The sequence below is a fragment of the Chlorocebus sabaeus genome, chromosome 7 (assembly GCF_047675955.1).
Source record: "Chlorocebus sabaeus isolate Y175 chromosome 7, mChlSab1.0.hap1, whole genome shotgun sequence".
NCBI classification, from domain to species: domain Eukaryota; kingdom Metazoa; phylum Chordata; class Mammalia; order Primates; family Cercopithecidae; genus Chlorocebus; species Chlorocebus sabaeus.
The window spans coordinates 34,022,801-34,038,341 of NC_132910.1; the positions used below are offsets into that span (position 1 = coordinate 34,022,801).

General features: G+C 45.2%; 1 protein-coding gene across 1 annotated transcript in view; it reads right to left on the reverse strand.

The window, feature by feature from the left end:
• SCD5 (stearoyl-CoA desaturase 5) overlaps positions 1 to 15,541 on the reverse strand; it is a 177,138-nt gene that overhangs the window by 6,822 nt on the left and 154,775 nt on the right. Inside the window, exon 4 of the mRNA XM_007999058.3 lies at positions 740 to 972. Within this exon, the coding sequence (XP_007997249.2) occupies positions 740 to 972 (233 nt within the window). The remainder of the gene's footprint in view (positions 1 to 739; positions 973 to 15,541) is intronic.

Here is a 15,541-nt window from a genome sequence, read left to right on the forward strand (position 1 = left end):
AGGCCTCGCTCGTAACTGTTTTATGGTCCCATGAAATGCCAAGTCTCATTCCTTCCCACGTCTTTGTTTGAAGGCCTTTTTTCTTAAGCTCTGCCAAATGACTGGACAGCTGAGGCCAGAATGGTCAGGGCAATTTGAGAGAAGAGTCAACTGCTGCTTCTCCTTTAGAACATTTCCATGGTCATGATGAATAACTAGTAGTTACTGATTACCTGCTACATGCCAGGCACTATACTAAGCGGTTTACATATTCCTATGAAGTAAGCATTGCTAGTCCCATTTCACAGATAGGACAACTGTAAATCAGAGAGATCATATGACTTGTCCAAGAGTCAGGATCCTAAAGCCAAAGCTCCTCTGGCGGGCCAAAGAGGGCGGATTACTCAGGGTCAGGAGTTTGGGACCATCCTGGCCAACATGGTGAAAACCTGTCTCTACTAAAAAAAAAAAAAAAAAAATTAACCAGGGATAGTGGTGGATGCCTGTAATCCCAGCTCCTCAGGAGGCTGGGGCAGGAGAATTGCTTGAACCCAGGAAGCAGAGGCTGCAGTCAGCCGAGATTGTACCACTGCACTCCAGACTGGGCAACAGAGTGAGACTCCATTTCGGAAAAAAATGAAAGCTCAAGTTCACTGAACTCCACTCCACTGGTTCTCTTTACTGATTCCACAAAACTACTGAGAGGCCAAGAAAACCTGGGCCACCATTCTCCCCACTGGCCCTCACCACCCCTACTTACCAATAGCACCCAGAGCGACGAGTGGGTTCTGCCGAGGGCTGATGTGCTTGTCATAGGGCCGGTTTCCATACATGTGGGCGGCGCTGTTGACTAGCCAGGCGACGTTGAGCGAGATGGTATAGCGGAGAATAGAGGCCAAGAAGTAGGAATTCCACAGGCTCTCTTCCCAGATGTACCAGGGCACTAGTGTGGGGACCGCGAAGCACATGAGCACCACGGAGATCTTATAGTACCTACAGGGTAAGACACCGTATCACCATGAGGACCCGCTGATGGGACAGGGGATGGGCTGAGCAAGTCACAGGGAAAGTCAGAAAAAAGCCCAAGGAGGGAAGTGTGCCAGTCAGCTCCTTCAACGCTTTCTATATACAGAAGCCTGTTGTGTGGGGCTCACAGGACTCATATACCTGCAAGGGCTAAGCAGGTGACACGAATTTGAGAGTTGGGACAGGTAGAATGCTATAGGAAGTGGTAGGCCCTGTGGCATACCTCAGAAGAATTTCAATATAATCAACAGTGTGCTGACCAAACCCATGTATCTTAGAGCGACATTTATCCCACAAGACACCAGTTCGAGACAGCACCTAGAGATTTCTTTCTTCAATCAACCTGATATTCAGGTTTTCTCAGATAATTTTGAGAAACATTTAATGCTTCTTAAATAATTTTAGGTACATAATTCTGTACTAACTCACCTTGGTAAAAACGTAGACAATCTTCCACTCCAAAAAAGTTCTCTGTCCATCAGAGATATACATTCCAAACCAGCAAAAATATCCCAAAAAACAAAAAAACAAACAACAACAACAAAATAAATATAGAAACAGGCGTGGCCACATAGAAAGTAATCATTAAGAAGCAAATCACTCATAGTTTGAGTTCTGGACCTATGCATCTAGCACACATTTACTGAGTACCTGCTATGTGCCAGACCCTGAGTGTTACTGATACATGAGCTAAGTGCTGGCGATACAAAGACAAGTTAGGTGCAGCCCCTGCCCCAGGCTTCAGCCAAGTGGAGCCACTGCTCACCGCCCTCTTACCATGCAGGATTGCCTCTATGCAGGGGCAGGAGAAAGGCTGGAACATGAAAGTATCTGAAGCTACCTGTTCACAGCGTGTTCCTCCTCGGCCTCCAGCAGCCTAATCAAGCTTCTGGAAGGCCTCTGTTAAGATGCATATGTATCTTATGCATCTTGACAGATGTGCGGCACAGTGTGAGGGCATGAAATTTGGTAGGTGGAAGACTCTGACTTGAGTCCAGATCTGATTATGTATGTTGAACATGCCTTTTTTTTTCTTTCTTTCTTCTATTGTATGGTTCTTTTAACAATTTTTTATTTTAAGTTCCAGGACACATGTGCAGGACGTGCAGGTTTGTTACATAGGGAAACGTGTGCCATGCTGGTTTGCTGCACCTATCAACCCATCGCCTGTTTATCCTGATGCTTTCCCCTCCCTGCCCCACTGACAGGCCCCAGTGTGTGTTGTTCCCCTTCCTGTGTCCATGTGTTCTCATTGTTCAGCTCCCACTTATAAGTGAGAACATGCGGTGTTTGGTTTTCTGTTCCTGTGTTAATTTGCTGAGGATAATGGCTTCTAGCTCCATCCATGTCCCCACAAAGGACATGATCTTGTTCCCTTTTATGGCTACATAGTATTCCATGGTGTTTAGAACATGCCTCTTTTTATTCTTTCACTCTTCTCCTATGCACAATTAGATGCCCTGTCCCCTGCCCTGCCACCCCCACAAAAAAAAAAAAAAAAAAAAAGCAGACCACGAGGCAATGGCCTGTGTCTGGGCAGTTTACTCTGGGATGTGAGCTCCATTGACAGGCATGGATGGGGAAATGGGCTCAAGGAAATGGGGAATGGGGGAGGGCGGTGACTGCATGCATTACTGGAGTGGCTACTGCTGGGGCAACTGAACTTGGATTTTGATGGGACACAATATATCTCTAGATTATCCTCTCAGGGAATAAAAGAAGGGACTGTTTTTCCATTGGCTCCAATACCTCCTTGGCATCAAGGGGTGTCACCTGGGATATTAGCTCCCTCACACTTCCAGGTTTGCTTGAGTCAGAACAGCCAAGTGGGCTCTGCAGGCATCTCAGGCAGGAAGTAAGAGAAGCCGCACAGCTCAGCAAGGTGCTGTTACACCCGTGCCAGCAGGTGGCTGAACAAACAGCTGGAGTGAAAAGCTGAGCTGAGAATATGAGTGTCTTGAGACGTACCCAACACAGGTAGAAATTGTAGTACTGCAGGGTTGTTGTGAGGATCGAATACTAATAGCTAAGGCATACTATGTGCTTGCCATATGCTAGGGCAGTTCTGACACCTTTATATGTATTGACTCATTTAATTCTAACAAACATTCTCTGAAGATGGGACTATTATCCCCATTTTACAGATACGGAAATTGAGCAACAGAAAGGGGTAGCTGGCCCAAAGTCGCAAGACTCATAAGCAGTGGGACAGAAATTCAAATTCAGGCAGAGTCACTTCAGAGACCACCATGCTATTCTGCCTTGCAACTGAAATAACGTACTTCAATGTGCTTTGCAGACTGCTAGCTGTGTGTGTGTTAGCTCCCATCATGGTAAATATTTTTACTGGGTACCATATTAACCCATCAGCACCCATTTTCCAGTCACTGGGATACAGGGTGGCTGCATTTTAGTGGATAGTGGGTGCCCAAGGAAGTCAAATGAGGGGGCTGTGTTTGGAGGGGCAAAGACCAAAGACAACTAAGGGACTCAGCGCCTTAGAGGTGGCTTTCTAGAGTCATGGGCAGAAGGCTCTTAGGGAGTTCTCTCCAGATGATCTGTGAGTAAGGGAGGAAGGCAGCACTAGGCGGAGGGAAGTCACCCACAGTGAGTTTCAGCAGATCCGATGGGGCGTTCTGGGCCAGATGATCTTAAGACCTGTATGAAATTGAAAGGTATTATCCTTGCATCATCTGGGCATTGGCCTCAGGGAGCCCCTAGGAGGGTAAACGTTTGGGCGAGGCAGCTGTCTGTGGCCAAGGGCAATTTCCAGAAAGGACCACAGCCAAGACCTGGGAGCATTATCGAAGAGGATGTCTGTGTGGAGTGCACAGGCCCTGCACAGGCCAAGGACCTGGGAGCTGGTGGTGAGCATGTAAGGAGGAAGGGGCTACAGAGGGAACATGGAAGAGGTACCCAGAGACGTGGCTCTGTTACTTCTTGTTCGCACCTCTGAGGAGGAAAGAAAGCAACTGAACAATGGCAACAGAAGCCATCTTGCAACTCCAGCAGCTTCCTCTCCTTCCTCCGCTCTCTGGATTACAAGCCAGGCCTTTCAAGGGAGCCTCTCCCAGTCCTGCTCTAAGCCATTATCCCCACTCCCATCTTGCTTCTGAAAGAAGAGGGAGAGAAACACGTGTGGAGGGCTTGCTCTCTGGCGGGCCCTGGGCACTTCTCTCTCTGAATGTTTGCAGCAGGTTTGGAGTAGACACCCTTGAGTAATGAAGGCCCCAGACGGAGGGAGGTGCCGTGGCCTCCCAGGGAGAGACCGAGGCCCTGCTCTGGCTCCTGCTGTCTGACCCCAGTCCTGTGGAACTGGCCTTCTCTAGTCTGACCCCAGCCTGTAGCACCCAGCTTCCACTCAGACCCTGCCCCTGCCTCCTCCCTCTGAACTGTTTGAAGAGCCTCCTGCCTGCCTTGGCTCTGCTTCTAGAAGCTCTACCCTGCCAAGCGGGTGGGTCCCTGTGAACAGAGAGCAATAGCAATGTGATTTCCCAAGAGTAAGGAGGAAAAAGGCCCGGGCTTCCCCAACTAGAACTCCCATGGTACAGGCACATTTCCTCTTCCTCAAAAAAGACATTCTTAAAAAAAAATAATAATCCCTGTCCTCATTCCAATGATGCTGCAGAGATCTACTTCTAGGTTTGTTCCCTGATTGTCCTCCCTGTAATCGGCTAGGATTCCTCTTTGTATGTTCGGTAGAATGGATGAAAGAAGGAATGTTTAGGGGTCACAGTAAGTCTGTGTAGGATAGCCAGTGAGATGGGTCTTGATGCTGAAAACGGTCTAAAAATCCTCCCTGACCATCTCAAGCCGACTTAGCAAATCCTTCCTGAGTAGGGAGTACCCTTTCCTCCTGTGCACTTTCAGCCTCCAGCAGCTGGTCTCCTTTTAATAACAGTCACTGGCCTTTGTGCTTCAGAAGAAGTGCTAAGATGGCTCCCCAGCTTCGTCATCTAATAACACTCAAACCTGAGTGGTCTTGCCAAGGGGCCACAGAGCAACTCCACAGCGCCCTCTTTTAGATTTCCTTTCTTCATCTGGTGATAGGGAGGAGGGCTGGAGAGGAGTGATTGATGCTGCCCTGTCTTTTTGCTAAATGGGTTTTTTGTTGTTGTTGAAAAGCATCACAGAACATTTAACTACACAATGCCTTCTAGCTGTGTGACCTTGAATGAATTATTTAATCGCACTGAGCCTCAGGCTTCTCTTCTATGAAATGCTGTACTAATAGATGTATTGGGTGCTTACTACATGCCAGGTACTGCCCTAGAACCGAGACAGAAGGTGAACAAGGCCGAGCGTGGTGGCTTATGTCTGTAATTCCAGCTACTGGGGAGGCTGAGGCAGGAGAATTGCTTGAACCCGGGAGGCAGAGGTTGCAGTGAGCCAAGATTACGCCATTGCACTCCAGCCTGGGCGAAGAAGCGAAACTCCATGTCAAAAAATAAAAAAAAGAAGGTGAATAAAACAGACAATCCCTGGCTTTGTGGAGCAGGGGTATACTGGCAGAGATCTCTATATCTGGTATATTCTGGCAGGGAACACAGACAATGAACAATATAAATAAGCAAATTGTAGCATACATTAGTGGTAAATACCAGGAAGAAAAAAATAAAGCAGAGAAGGAGAATATGACATATTAAGGGCAGGTACTGAAATTTTAAATAGTGCGTCTATGGGAGGGCTTGCCGACACTATGGTTTTTGACTAAAGGCTTGAGGAAGTGAGAAGTTAGCCATCTGGCTAATTGGGGGCAGGGTACCCGCAAATAGCAAGGCCCTGAAGCCATGCAGACTGGGGCTGCATGAGACTTGGAGCTGGAGCAAATGAACAAGAGGGAGGGTTGTAGGAGATAAAGTAGGAATAATGGGGGATCAAGTTTGGAGGGCCTTGTAGGAGGTTGTCACATGATCCAGGTTAAAGAATATGGTGGCCTGAACCTGGATAGTCACAGAGGTGGTAAGCAATGGTCAGAATCTGGGTATATTTCTAACATAGAGTGGTAGGACTTGTTAACAGACTCCATGTTGGAGAGAAAGAGTGGAGTCAAGGATGACACCAAGGATGAAGATGCCCTAAGCCTGTGCAGGGGAGAATGGAGGAGGAGCTGGTTTGGAGTGGCATATGAAAAGCTCTGTCTTGGACACGGCAAGCGGGAGATGCCCAATGTACTTCCAAATGGGGCTGCCAGGTAGGAGATATCAACATATAGGTCTGGAGTCGAGATGTGCCCTAGAGAGAGGTGGGGACAGGAGTAGAAGTTTGCAACTCATCAGCATATTTATGATGTCGCTCACATACATTTTTTAATGAGTTCCATAATGGCCCTATGCTGTAGTTTTTATAACCTCTTTTGCAGGAACTGTGCAGAGGTCCAGAGAGGTCATGGGCCTTCCCCACAGCCACACCGGATGTATAGAGCATGGGAAGGTTTCAAACTCAATTCTTAAACCCTGAATATCTGCTGCCTCTAGTATAACCTGCTGCTCACTCAGCCAACCAAGAACATGGCACAGAGAGAGGGAAACTTACCCAGAGATAAATGCAGCTAGAGTGTTGAACATAGACCTTGCCCCATGAGTTGCACATATTTGAGTAAAAATATTGTCCCTTCAAGGTTAGAAGTGGACACTGTGTACACTCTAGATAGACTGAGCTTCTTCCTGTTCTTAAACTGGACCACACGCTGCCCTGTGTCTATGACACTCTTCCCCAGCCCTGGCTGACTTGCCTCTTCCAAGTATCAGTCTGAACGTCACTTCCTCTCAGGGGTTTTCCTCAGTCCCCCTGGACCAGGCGAGGTGCACTGCACAGCGTTCCTGCAGCATGTTGTCCTTCTCATCTCTCAGTATTCACACACGCTGGCTTAACGGGCAGCCTAACCTGCTAGATCAGGGCTCGCAGCCCTGACTGCACATTAGAATCAATTGGGAACATTTAAAAGTGACTGATGCTGAGCACCCACTGCAGACCAAGTGAATCAGAATCTCTCTCTGGGCATTTGTATTTTTAAAGCCACCCTGTTGCAAACATTGATGGTAGCTTCGCTTTATTCTTCCTCGTCCCATCCTTTTTTCTTGCTGGAATGTCTGGATTTTCTTCAGGTATCTAACTGTCCTCCTTTAGGGGAATGTAGACCCTACCCAGGGCCCTGGTCCTGATTGGTTTAAAGCAATTTTGGTAATCTCCTTCACTTTGCAAATAATTAATTTAGGAGTGGGCATGTGACACAATAGAGGCCAATAAGACTCGAGGGAAAGGATGGCCATACCTCATAAAAGGGAAGTAAATGTTAGCAAGGATGTAGAAGTACTGGACTCCTCATGCACTGATGGAGGAATGTGAAGTGGCACAGCCACTGCAGGAAATGGTTTGATGGTTTCTCCAAAGGCTAAATATCAAGTTATCATATGACACAGGATTTTCACTCCCAGGTACGTATCCAAAAGAATAAAAAGCAGGGACACGAACAGATATCTGTATGCCCATGTTGGTAGCAACGTTATTCAGTGGATGAGTAGACAAACGATGTTCTACATATATACAATAGAACACTAGTCAGCCATGAAGAAGAATGAGATTTTCATATATGCTGCAACACGGATGAGCCTTGAAAACACTAAGATTAGTAAAATAAACCAGACAAGAAGGACAAATACTATATGCTTATACTTGAGGCACCTCCAATAGGAAAATTCGTAGAGGCAGAAAAGAGAATAGAAATTACCAGGAGCTGAGGGTGAAGAGAAAAGTTTTTATTGGGAATGATGACAAAGTTTTGTGTATAGTGGTGATGGTTATACATTATCATTAGTGTACTTAATGCCACAGAATTTCACTCTTATGAATGGTTAAAATGATGAATATTATGTTTTGTATATTTCACCACAATAAAGAAAGAGAAATACAAGGAAATATCTTCCTCAACAATAGAAAGAGCACAAGGGCAGAAATCATTTCTCTTTCCTGCAGTGACACCCAGTCCGGCAACAGCCATCTGTGACTATGAAAGGAAGAAGCCTGACAAGCCAAGTTGCCTCCTCAGGCTGACAGAGCAGATGGATGGAGAGCTCCTTAGATAAGCTGGTGAGCCACGGAACTAACCAATCCTGGAGGTGCTTTATCCCTGATGTCTTACTTTGAGATGCAAGGAATGTCCTATGGTTGAAGCCAGTTGAGTCAAGATTTTCTGTAGAGTAGCTAAAAGCATCTTAGCACACTGTAGTGGACACTGTGATGTGCCACCCAGGTCGCCACTTAGGATTAAAGGACTTACTCTCCCAGTAGCTGACAGTGCCGCCTCTGGTGGAGAGCTGCCTTGCCTGAGGTCATGCCCCTCCCCTAATGACTGCACATTGGTGACTGACCAGAGGAGCCCATTGTCCAGGCCTGGTCCCCACTGGGCTGACTAATGTCTCCCCTGAGACTGTTCAAAGCCCAGCTTCTTCCCTTTACCCATCTTGCTTTTGCTCCTTCTTCCACAGGTATTGAGCCCAAGGACCTGCTCCAGTAAACTTTCTACAGTGTAGTATCCATCTCAGAGCCAGTTTCTAGGGTAACCGGACCTATGACATGGATACACTGCTGGGTTGGCAGAATTCAGCAGAAAGGCCGACTCCCCAAGGTCTCACAGAGAGAATTCCACATGGCAAGCACTCCTAAATATTTGTAGAATAACTAACTGAATGATATTTCGGTTAATAAATGATGAGTCTTGGTTTCCCAAGAAAATAAAAACACTACAGTGATTTCAGTAAGGCAAGGAGTGTGAGAGATACAATCCCAAGGTTTCCCGAAAACCACAACCATGCAATAACTGTGCAGACTGCTTTTGGGTTCTTCATAAAATGCTTACCTCTTGGATTGGTGCCCATGTAGGATTGTGTACATAAAGCCAATAACTTAATTAAAGACATTCTTGCTTATCAGGACCCAACTCCCAGGTAGCAACAGATTTCACTGTGAGGGTTTCTACCCCCAGTTTAAATGAACAATTTCTGAGCTTGAGCTTTTAGGTCATTCCTTGAGCTTCCAATTATGGAATTTTGACAATATTTAAGATTAACAGCCACTTTCACAGGTTAGGTCTTGGTTTGGAATGTGAGTGACTTCCTCTCTGCCTACCTATGAACACCCAGACCCTGGGATAAGAGAAGGTGCCTAAACTCATCAAGACAGCAAAAGAGTGGCCAGGTGTCAGTGGCTCACACCTGTAATTCTAGCACTTTGGGAGGCCAAGGTGGAAGGATCACTTGAGGTCAGGAGTTCAAGACCAGCCTGGCCAACATGGTGAAACCCTATGTCTACTAAAAATACAAAAACTAGCTGGGCATGGAGGTGAACATCTGTAGTCCCAGGTACTAGAGAGGCTGAGGCAGTAGGATCGCTTGAACCTAGGAGGTGGAGATTGCAGTGAGCCGAGATCGCACCACTGCACTCCAGCCTGGGTGACAGAGTAAGACCCTGTTTCAAAAAAAAAAAAAAAAAAAAAAAAAAGGGGTGGGGCAAAAGAAAGAGGAAGAACCAGAGAGAAGGGGTGGCATCAACCCAAGAATGACTCAAAAAATAGACTGGCTCTCCTCCACAGATTTGAGACCATAGACCCAAATATTTCTCAAAAACACAAAGGCAAAAGCAGTCAAACTCACTTTACAGGTATTTCTAGAGCAGCTTTCTATAGCTTGAAGGTGACAACTGATAAGGACAGGTCCACAACGGATGCTGAAAGCCTTTCCACTGCCTACCCCTCGCAAATTCTCATTGCACCAAAACCACAATTGGGAAGACGTTCCTCAGCATTTAGTTCTGGACAAGGAGTCCATTTTTACACAATCAAAAGGCATTGCACACAACAGCACCCCAATCCAAGTAAGCCTTGGACACAGAACACAAATCCAGATATGGGTGCTAACCTTTCAATTTCTTCAACTCCAATAAACTGGATCGATAAAGAGCACTGAAACACTAAGAATAGCCTTGAAACAAAAAATGTGTTTTGTAGAGAAGAAAGAATTTGGAATTTCTTTTTATTTCCCCAAATCTGGGTGTGATAAGCATCTTCAAACTCTCATTTTTCTTTGGATGAAAAAGAAATCACTGTTCTCTGTCTGCAAGCGTTTTCCTACTGCTTTGCTAACCCTAAACATAGCAGTCCAGAGCTGGTGGTGTGTGAGATCTCGAGAGTGAAATCTATTAGAGCATGAAGCGGGGGAAATGACCTGCCGACTTCCAAGGGGGCCAGCCTAAGGAAATGTGAAAAGAAGCAAACACCACAATGGGTGAGAAAGAAATTACAGCCCCACAAATGCACCGTAATGATGAGCGATGAGCTGTCACTGGCATCTTGATTAAACATGTTTGGTTTTTTATTTCACGTAAAGCCTGGGCAGAAATTCATTTTCCCTACAATTTTTGCATCTTGTAGGGGACAAAGAAAAATCATGCGGATGCTTAGTAAACACTTATTTAGAGGACAAATGATATGCCTTGACAGTTTGCAAATGCATGGAACATTCTCTCCTCCTTCCTTTGTCTCCTCTGGCATTGCCCACAGGGAGGTGAAATATGCGATGCACGTGGATGCACATCTGAAAATGGAAGCCCATTTTGGGGGTAGCTCTATGGAATTTTGCCGAAAATCTTCCAAGCTATTTGAATTGTTTAAGTTGAAAATGGGTTTTGTCTCTCCTGTGTGCAGTGTCTTTAAGTGAAAGTACTTAGGACTGCTGTGCTTGAAGTATTCTCTGAAAGTTGTAATCGAACTACTCCAGAGCTGACTTTGACCCTGAATTAGTCTTGACATCTCCTCCCCTGTGCTACTCCATGATAAGCATTCTGCGGAAGAAAACCTTTTACTTGGATCATCCAGATGCATGGCCTGCATCTTCTGGATGCATCTCCTTCCCTGTGGAGGAAGCAGAGGGCAGACCACTGCTTCACAAAAGCATCTTCTTCGCAACCTTGAAATGCAGCAGAGAAAAGATATTTTTCTCTGGCTTCGGCTTTTTTTTTTTTTTTTTTTTGCCCCTTTTCAGATGGTGTCTCGCGCTGTCACCCAGGCTGGAGTGCAGTGGTGTAATCTCAGCTCACTGCAGCTTCTGCTTCCTGGGTTCAAGTGATTCTCCTGCCTCAGCCTCCCCATTAGCTGGAATTACGGGCATGCAACACCATGCCGAGTTAATTTTTTTGTATTTTTAGAAGAGACAGGGTTTCACCATGTTGGCCAGGTTGGTCTTGAACTCCTGGTCTCAAGTGATCCATCCATCTTGGCTTCCCAAAGTGCTAAGATTACAGGCATGAGCCACCACACCCAGTCATCTCTACTTTTTTTGGTAGGAAAATTTTAAAGGAATGACAGTGACACTAGATAGTAGTGCCTGTACGCATGTGCATGTGTGCCTGTGTGTTCATGTATGTGTGCAGGTGTGCTCCCCTGATTGTTTTAGCCTACATATATCTAGATCTTTTGCTGAAAGGACAACAGACAGAGCACAATCTTCCACCCCATTCAAGGGAGCAAGTTTAATTCCAAAACTCTAACAACTATCAATAATAAGCTACACACCAGCAGCCAGTCAGCCTCCATTGGGGAAAAGAGCCAATGGAGTTATTTTAGCCACCCTCACGATCAATATCAGCTGAGGTAGCTGAATGGCTTAGGTGGGCTGACCAGTTTTCTTGTTGAGGGTAAAAATGAACAGGCTGATATAACACAGCGTCTTCGTTTCTCACGTAAAAGATATGACCCTTGTGCACAACAATGTGCTCTAAAGGTTACACGGGTTCCCTCCCTGTGTTCAAGCTGCACTGTCCTCCTCATGCTCTCTAGTCTTCAGAAATCAGCTCGAGATTGATTTTCTCCAGACTGCCTACCCTGATAGATCTCCTCTCAACTATGATTATCGCATCATTTGATGTCCCTTCAGTACAACCGTGCTGTAAAAACTCAGGAAGATAATCATTTCACGCAGCTGAGTTTTCTTCCTAGTTGAAGATATACATGTTCGATTACCTGGACTTAAAGAAAAACTGTTCATATTGGGAATGATCGTAAGAGGAGAAGATAAATACAGAAACTGTATATGGAAATCATTACTCATTTTTTTGCCTTCTTAATCAGAGATTATGAAACAAACTTGACCTTCCTTGATACTGAGGAATGTCTTAACCTGGGTTCGCCAGACAGCAGGACTCGAGGCAAAAGCTTATGTGCTATTATTTTATAAACAAAGCTCAAGTCCAGGGCAAGAGTGTGGGAGGCAGGGGAGGTGGGGCAGCTAACAGGAGAGTGTGTTACTGCACTAGCTACTATTTGCTATCTTAGTCGGGCTGGACCATCTTCCAAGAGGCCATCTGAGCCACTGAACCTCAGGACATTCCCTTTGGGAGATGTTTGGGGGAAGAATGTCTCACCAGCTCCCGCTTTTCATCCCAGCCCATCCACCACATGCAAACTTCTGGATTGCAAACCTGGAGGCTGAGAGGTGCCTCAGGCTCCAGCACCAACAGAGGAGTCCCAAGGCAGGAGGCCCACATGGGCAGGTGTGAAGAGGGTGTCTTGGGATGAACCTACCAAAGCCAGTTGGAGTGCACAGAGAGCTGCTCAGAGCAAATGGCCAAATGTCCCAGGACAGAGGAAGTCCAGAGAGAGTCTGCAGAGGTGCCTACGAGGTATCTCATGGCATGAGCATGATCTAGAGAAACAACAGTGGATGCTCTGTGTTTTGTCAGCAGGGTCTATTGAGGTATGAGTCTCGATCTTATCTGAGTCATTATATATGAGTCAGTTACTGTAAGGACTGGGTTCTTATATTTACTTATTAAATTTTGCTGGCCCATCCCTTAATTTCAGGTCTACCCTGAGCAGCTGTCATTTCTGTCAGTGTTGCCACCAGCAGTTGCTTCTTTGTTCCTTCTAACTTCTCTTTATCTGTGAAGGGTTTGTAAACCAGACAACTAAGACTACTCAATTTGTGTGCAAATCAAGAACACCTGGGTTCTGGGTGCGACCTGAAGGAGTCAGTCATGCCGAGACTAAGAATGAAAACCTAGGAGGATTGTGACATAGATTCGAAGATCTCTTTATACGGAGCTACAGGGTGGAACATGTGCTTTGGAGTTTTGAGGATTCCATGCAATAATGTATATCATTCTGGCATATAGTGTCTAATAATGGTTCTCTTCGTTTATTTACGGGTCCTTGGTTTATTCCAGTTAAATGAAACTCCTAGATAGCTGAGTAGTGAGACACTATTTAGTTTTCGCTCCGCTATGTGTATTTGAACTTAATGACATTGTTATACTGCTTGTGATTTACTTGAAGATTCTCCAGCATAAATAGGGTGAGAGGGGTGTGTGTGTGTGTGTGTGTGATTCTTCACCTTAGCGGCATTCATTAAAATATGAAGTACTGTAACAAAAAAATCCATATTTCGGGTATGCTTAGCGAGCACCTGGCGAGCTAATCAGTTCACATACCAGAGGTCTGTTACAAGGCTCCAACTATTTTTATCTCCAATCACCCCTAAAGAATTTGTAATTAGAATAAGGGGAATGAATTTTCACTGGTAAAATAAAGTTGTTCAAAATATTTGGACTAGCTAAAAATACTGTAAGGGTACCTCCCAGTAGCAAACATTTTTCAGAGGGGCATTACCTAGGGCCTTGCTCCACCCTGTGCCCCACCACTGACAGGATTCTGCAGCTGGATTCTGAATAGAAGGTGAGCTGTGTGTGCCCTCAGGAGACTACTGTTATCATGACTTCCATGCAAGGGGCTGCCAGGGTGTACAAAGGGCAGAGGTAGGTCTTCATCAAGTCTCACACTGCTACTTGTGGTACAATTTGGTCTGACAACATGGGATTCTGGTGTAGGGAAGACCCATGCCTTCCTCCTCTCACACTGGAGTTGGCCAAGGTAATTGATAGAAGACATGGCCAAATGGGTCTCCGGTTGAAACATCCACATCTTTGTAGGTAGTCTTATCCCTGCATCTTTGAGGGTCACCGGGCCTTTGAAGGCACCATGAATACTGGAGATTACTGTTCATCTGGCATGACGGTGCATGAATGGGTAGTATGCTCACAGAGCTTCCCTGCCTCATCCTGGGAGACAGAACTCCAGGCTGGTGAAACACACTTTGAGGGGATGAAACTCCACAAGTGGTGATGTCCATGTGCTGCTTCCTTCAGCATCATGCACAGTTCATCCCTGCTAAAGCTGCAGGTCTCAGCTGTAGGTTGTCTAGTGCTCTCTATAAACTAGATAGTAGACATACTCCTTGGTCCTCAATTATTTTTGGATGGGAGTGGGAGGGGTTGTTAGGTAGTTCATCAGGTTCAGTAAATGGAAAGATGAATAGCACATAGTCCTCATGAAGCTTATTGTCTAATGAGAGAGCTCTATGAGCAGATTATTTTAATATAAAATGATAAGCGTAATGGTGAGTTATGCCCATGATATCACAGACCTGCTAAGGAGAGCACTTCGTTTACCCCTCGGAAAATTGATCCAAAGCTCTTTGGTCTCAGGACCCTTTTACATTAAAAAAATATTGAGGCCAGGCACAGTGGCTCATGCCTGTAATCCCAGCACTTTGGGAGGCCAAGGCCAGTGGATTACCTGAGCCCAGGAGTTCAAGACCAGCTTGGGCAACATGGCAAAACTGCGTCTCCACAAAAAATACAAAAATTATCCAGGAATGTGGTACACACCTGTGGTCCCAGCTATTCTGGAGGCTGAGGTAGGAGATCACCTGAGCCTGGGGAAGTTGAGGCTACAGTGAGCCGTGAGTGTGCCACTGCACTCCAGTCTGGGTGACAGAGTGAGAACTTGTATCAAAAAAAAAAAAATTATTGAGAATGCCAAAGACCTTTTGTTTACGGGGGTTAGAGCTATTGCTATTTACTGTATGGGAAATTAAAACTGGGAAATGTTTTATTAATTCATTAAATATCAAATGTTAATATATTAATTATATAAAATTATATCTAAAAGATTACATATAAAATATGTGTATTTGTTAATATAAAATTAATATTAAATATAGCAATTCATTAAAATAATAAACCTATTACATGCTAAATAAATTACATATTTTTAGGAAAAATAACTGTATTTTTCAATGCAACAACAAGATTCAGTGTGAAGAATGGCACTGTGTGGTATCTTTGCAGATCTTCTGGAAGTCTGGCTTTATGAAAGGCACCTGGATTCACCTATCTGCTGCTGCAGGCAGTCTGTTGCAATATGTTGTTTTGGTTGAAGTCTATGAAGAAAGTCTGTCTCGCACAGATGTGTAGCTGGACAAGAGGACCTTACAGACCCTCTGAAAGGGTCTTGGGGACCCCCTGACCAAGAGTCTTTGGACTATATTTTGAGAACTACTGACCTTAGCTTCTTAGAGGTGAGTTTTGAAGAATGATTAAGAGTTGGCTAGGTGTAAAAAAGAAAGAATGGCATCCACAGCAACCTGGATGGAATTGGAGACTATTACTCTAAGTGAAGTTACCCAGGAATGGAAAACCAAACATC